This window comes from Saccostrea echinata, unplaced genomic scaffold (genome assembly GCF_033153115.1).
Source record: "Saccostrea echinata isolate AGI-Se365-2 ecotype Australia unplaced genomic scaffold, CSIRO_AGI_Sech_v1 ptg000024l, whole genome shotgun sequence".
Taxonomy (NCBI): domain Eukaryota; kingdom Metazoa; phylum Mollusca; class Bivalvia; order Ostreida; family Ostreidae; genus Saccostrea; species Saccostrea echinata.
In genome coordinates, this window is record NW_026889773.1 from 3,629,103 (window position 1) to 3,635,540 (window position 6,438).

The window sequence follows — 6,438 nt, forward strand, 5'->3', positions numbered from 1 at the left end:
GGGTATTCAATCTAGATTTATGTAAAATTGACGTAGATATTCGAATCTTTAATCACATCAGAACAAAAATAATGTAGAGTCACATATTTTTGAGGGTCCAAATTTTTGTGATATGAGAAATTTTTTTCTTTTAATCTGAATTTGTAGTAGACAAAGTGTTGAATAAATATACATTTGAAATTTACTTTTTGTATACTTGGGTTTCTTCATACCACGAAAGCAACGAAAAGTAACCCCCATGCACATCAGTGATTTCACAGTAACTATACTCCATGAGTTATTTCAGAATGAAAACGCCAATAAGATGATTAAAGTATCACAAAACGTGAAGTGAAGTTCCATTTTATAAGCATGATATCACAGTAAGCAGTCTTTGCAGGATCATTCTAATACAATATCACACTTTAGTCGGGCGACTAAAGTGTAAAACATACAAAAGTTTTACCAATCTGCCGTAAAAAAATACCTCTACATCTGTATACTTGTACGAAGATATTTGTAACACACTTCTAAATTCTCTATTGAAATATAGAGGGTTTATTAAAAACTGAAGATGAAACGTTCCGGTACTTGAACGATTTCCAAAAATTCAATAGTACTTACAGTAACGAGAGATTTTTTTTTCCATAAGCTAATAATTATCCCTTCACCAAAAAATATCAAAACTGTTCAAGTATTCTTATTAAATTTCAATTGAAAATTAAAACGATGTAAAAACAATATATAATATTTGTTATCTGAAATGTACAACAGGTACAATATGCATTTTTTATACATCAGAGAGGTCAAAAGATATTTCTCTTATCTCAATAAAATCTGGAATTTAATTTGAAATCCAAAATCACTCACTTTCCTGTCCATGTACATCTCTTATAACACGATGGCATCACCGTCCAACTCATTATGTAATCAAAAATGGGATAAAACTAATGGGTGAAGAGAGCTGGAATTGGGATATTGTTACATTATTTCACGAATACAGAACTCTATGCATCAGAGTTGTAAAGTGGGTTTTCGATAATCTTAACAACTTCATCAATCTCATTTATCTTATTTGTGTCATATACCTCGTTTTTAAGTTTGATGTACACATTTTATTTGTTGATAGGATGACGTCATAACCATGTTCTAACTTATCTGTAAGAAAATAAAAGTAACAAAGACTTATATATAATTCTGATTTTATGTATTTATAAAACAAAAGCATATGAAAAATCACGATACTTAGAAACTAACCAATATTGTAAAAGATTATTCAATTTAGATTAAAAACTTTAAAGCCGTAAAAATATCAAATATCAACAAAACTTACCATAACGTGATACTTCTACAGTGAAATTGTAAGAATGTGAATCCTGTTCTATTGTTTTCGTCTGAGGACAATTGTTTTCATGCATTCCACTATATGTGTTATGAGTCTTGCTAGAACCGGCAGCTGTACCTCTCATCACATGATCTTTGTTGTTTTTCTCTGGTCTAAAGACCACAATTTAAATCTTTGTCAAAAAAAGACAACTGAGAAAAACTGTTGCATGAATGAACAATGAAACACAAAGAGAGATAACTCGTGCAGCAATAGTTGTGGAGAAATTATACAGAGGTACAAATGCTAACCAAGTGACAAAGGAAGGGAAGGAGCAGTACATGATTTCACGAGAATCGTTCATACCTTCCGGGAGATTCTTTGTCTTGATGGTGAGGACGAGGCATGCAATCATCAGCAGAAAGTGCCAGAGGAGTAAAACAAAATAATTAAAATTGTTAGAGTCTTTACACGTACGATGTCCGGATAGAGGATTTGTTGTTGGATCATACGTTATCTTATGTTCTGAAATATCAATTATTAACCAGAATATGCTTGCAAGAAGCTGAACAGCTGACAGTGCAAGAGAAAGTAGCAAAGCCGTCATCATTGTACAGATGTACTGTATTGGTAATTGCTGTCCTTTAACTGCTTGCTGTTTGATACCAGATCTCACATCGAACGCTCTCTTATAAACAATAAGCTTAGAAAGAACAGAGGAGTAGGCCATAGTATAACTCATGTCGATAAATAATCGAGATAATGAACATGTCAGAGATGAAGGGAAACTAAGTAAAATAAATGGTGATGTGTATGACATAAGAATACTAGAAAGCATTACCATGCTGGTTTCGAAACCAGTGGCTTTTAGTATAGGCGTATTTCTTTTTTGCACGAATACAGCAGAAACAACAATGCATAAAACAAAACCCCAAACACACAATACGAGAATAGCAACAGAGAATGGAATTACATATGAAAAATGGGAAATCGGACTTTGCATGCATTCATTTCTGTCTAAATTAGGTGTATATCCGTGTGAGCAGTCTGTACAGCTGTATGGGTCTGACAAATTAGTGACAGTTCCCAAAGGACAAGGTGTACAGTCCCAACAACAGATTTCTGTTTTTCTTTTAATGTAGCCAGTAAGACATTCCACAGAACACGCCGCCTGCGACATGACAGTTTCGAGTTCCAATTCTTCTCTTACAACTTCTTTAATAGTGAAAATGTCATTTTCAGATGGTATTTTTAAGTCCTGAATCAAGAAAATATATTTCTAAATTTCTTCTTGGAAGCTTAATTATAATATATTTACATCGTGATAAACGTGATGAATTTAGCTTTTCAATCGTCAACTTCCCTTATTTATGCAGCAATATACCTCATCACCTGCATACGGGGTATATATCTCTCAGTTGATTCGATACGCAAGAGAATGCTCTACGTATGTACAATTTCTAAAACGAGGTAAATTATTGACAAACAAGTTGATGAAACAAGAATATCAGTCATCATTTCGTAAGTTCTATGGTCGATACAATGACCTTGTCAGCAAATACAATTTGTCATTGAGTCAAATGCTGACTGACGTTTTTCATACAAATTGTTAGGCCATTATTTACACACCGAATTGTCGACGGATTTTTCCTTTATTTCCCGATCATGACAAGGAGCACAAGGCGGGTGTGACCAGTCGGCAGGGCATGCTCACTCCTCCATGGCAACTTATCCCACCTCTGATGTTTGGAGGTCCGTGTTTGCTCTGCTCCTATTTTGTATTGTTTGATGGACTTTTGAGCCTGAATACTGTTCGTTATTTTCATATATTTCATCCAGTGAAAATTATCTCCTTTATTTCTTAAGAAAACCATCGTCATTTATTAGCCAGCAAACAACGCTAAGCATATCACTTTTAAAAAAAATTACTTGAGCAGTGGTTGTTCCATCAATGAAACGTACAATGACCTACATATCAATAATACAATATTTCATCCACTAATTCCTACTTTAAGTGATTATTTGTACATATATAAATATAAACAATAAAAAGTCTTTCTTTTATTGTTAGTGCGGAAATTAACGTTGCAGCTATTGCAGAAAAAAATTATATAACTCGCTAACGCGGGTTGTGTATTTTTTCTGCAACAGCTGCAATGTTAATTTTCGTACTAACAACCAATGAAAGCATTTTATTATTTAATTATTCAAATAAAATGTGAAATTATAGATGTTATACGTTTTACTATTTCAGTCCATTCAAAGTGGTTGCCTTTTCTTATGTACTGTTGGATACTGTATCTAGGTGGTCCTTCAACACCATCAACGAAATGGAATGAAGTGTTGGAAGGAACTGTTATTAAAATTAAATGCATTATTTTTCTTAAAATGTGATATCTCTGATATTTATCATAGTGTTGATTTTTCTACATTCTTAAACTTCAAGTTATTATCTTCAATTTGTGTTCTTACTATTGTTTTTCTAGAGATATTCTAACAACAGATCTCCTGTTAACTTTTCTTTAATTTCTTTACGTACACCAGTTTCATTCAGACACATATCTGAATGAATGTTTAGAATGGCATTTCCAAATTCGTAAACAGCATCCCGGACGCTGATGATATACGGGATACCTGAGAAGTATAAGCAGTAAGAATTATTTCTTTTTGAAAGAGCAGTAAATTGCCAAATTAAAACGCTGAAAGTTAGGAAAATAGTTGAAAGGGTTTTGTTGAAAGAGAGCATACGCACACATGCATTCCTAGTATTTGTGATAACATAAAAAGTGTTTACCTGTGATTGTTGATTGGTTATCTAATTTTGTATTTTTGAAATCCTAATTTATATTCAAAGCTGCGAACTGCATCAGAAATGTTGATTCATATTACTTGATTGATTCCAGTTATTAGGCCTTTGTTTTCACTCTAAATTTGACTACAGAGTGCTTCGTCTACCTGTTCAATTCTTAGGGACACGACGGACGAGAACGGTCAACATTGGATGCTTACTCCTCTTAAGTACTTGATCCTACCTCTGGAATTTTCAGGAATACGTGTTTAATGCCATGTTTACAGATTGGCATTACTTTCAAATCATTTTTAGATCGGTCATTTTTTGTTATCTTCACCCTTTTCATGTAGTCTAGAAAGTATATAAATCAGATCAAACGGGAATCTCTATTTCGATGTAAGCGCACTCTGAAGCAGTTTCATGGCAGCTTTGAGACACGAACGAACTCTAAGAAGTGTCTTACAATGAAATATGGAGATAACGAACAGTATTGAAGCTCAAAGTCCATTAAAACAATACAAATCGGGAGCAGAACAAACACGGACCTCCAGAAACATCAGAGGTGGGATAAGTTGCCCTGGAGGAATGAGCTTCCCCTGCCAACAGGTCACACCCGCCGTGTGCTCATTGTCATGATCGGTAAATATAGGAAAAATCCGTCGACAATTCAATGTGTAAATAATGGCATAACAATTAGTATGAAAAAAGTCAGTCAGTATATGACTTAATGATAGATTGTTTTTGCTGACAACTCATCTTGTTGCCCGCCTGGAGCAGTGGTTATAGCGTTTGCACTTGAGCTGCAGAGTAAACGCTGGCTCTGTACATTGCGGGTTCGAAACTCACTGCGGGACATGGATCCCGGTTTTTCAGATAAGACCGTACAAACCGACTTTTACACCTTTACTCGGCACTGGGGACCATTGATCTATGTGGGATCTTTCTTCGTGTTAGCACCTATTGCGACATAATAAGCAATGGTTGCTAACACGAAAAAAGATCCCACACTGATCAAAGGCTTTCAGTGCCGAGTAAAGGTGTAAAATTTGCAGCACTCCAACGGTATGTTATTGCGTCTTTATATGATTAAAATATTCTCAAAAGGGATCTAAAAAAAAAAAAAAAAAAAAAAAAAAAAAAAAGAAAAAGAAAACAACAACAAACTAACTAACTAAACTAACAAACAAACAAACGACTAGTCTTTTTAAAATAATGTTTGATCTTTCACCTTTTCTTTACATAGTTGTTAGTATTCTTTTCTTGTATATATTGAGTGGGGTCTATCAATTCGTTAAGCTATTCAATTGTTCAGTACCATGTTTTGATCAAAAATGTTGACATGTAATGGATACTGTAGGATCAAATTTTAAAATTATTTTTAAATATCTATGTTATTTAATTTCTTAATTAATCGGTAGTGAAATGCTGAGTTCTTTAATATTTATTCTAAAGTTTAAGCCCTTTTCAGTTATTTTATTTATATTTAGCTACATTAAATTCAATAATGTAAATCGTATACGGTACCAGTTTCGAAGCACCAGATGCGCATTTCGACAAACTATGTTTCTCCAGTGAGGCTAATGCCGAAACTTTGGAAATCCGAAATAGTTCATTAAAAAAAATTTAAAGAACTGAAGAAAGGAAGTGTGAAAGACTGGAGCCAATACGTCCAAGGATCAGAGCTATGCATGAGGGAGATAATAATAATAATAATAATAATAATAATAATAATAATATTTCTTTCATAATATATACTTATTGATATTTATGTTATTTACCAGTGTTATTAATTCGCTCACAGTTTCCGGCTGTGCAGTTTGGGTAATATTGATGGAGGAATTCTGAATACCATGGATTCGGATTAGTTTCTGTAGTTTGGCTGTTATCAAGATAATGAGATTAATGTAGTACATGTATGATATTATTATAGATTGTCCAAAGTTTTGAAAATCAATAATTTTTACGAGAGAAAAACAATCATATCATCTCACTTATTGACGTATTGCATATATCCTGGATATTCAGAAATTTGGAGGGTTAATCCGATAGCTCCTTCCATGACATATTCTAGTCCAACCGGAGGATCAAGCCCGATTAATCCGTCACTTCCGATCCAGATAAAGCCTTCAATGCGCATGTCATGGATTCGTTGAATAATTTTGTTTGCATTCTGATACAGCATAAACAGAACTACCACTATTTTAAAGTTTTAATGTTTATCTCTGAAAATGCAAGGCTTTTTTCACAAAATCGGGTCTACGATTTAGAATCAAGTTGGTTGAACCTTATTTATATTACTTAAAATTACTTATTCTCAGTTTCTCTCTCCCTCCCTTCCTCTCTC

The 6,438-nt window shown here is 33.6% G+C and overlaps 1 protein-coding gene across 1 annotated transcript; it reads right to left on the reverse strand.

The window, feature by feature from the left end:
* Nucleotides 1–3,783: 3,783 nt before the first annotated feature.
* On the reverse strand, nucleotides 3,784–6,180 carry LOC133191712 (uncharacterized). The gene is made up of 3 exons (XM_061327447.1): nucleotides 6,086–6,180; nucleotides 5,873–5,973; nucleotides 3,784–3,937 (listed from the first exon to the last, which is right to left on the reverse strand). Exons 1-3 carry the CDS (start codon nucleotides 6,151–6,153, stop codon nucleotides 3,786–3,788), a joined length of 321 nt encoding a protein of 106 aa, XP_061183431.1. The 5' UTR covers nucleotides 6,154–6,180; the 3' UTR covers nucleotides 3,784–3,785.
* Between the last annotated feature and the right edge of the window lie 258 nt (nucleotides 6,181–6,438).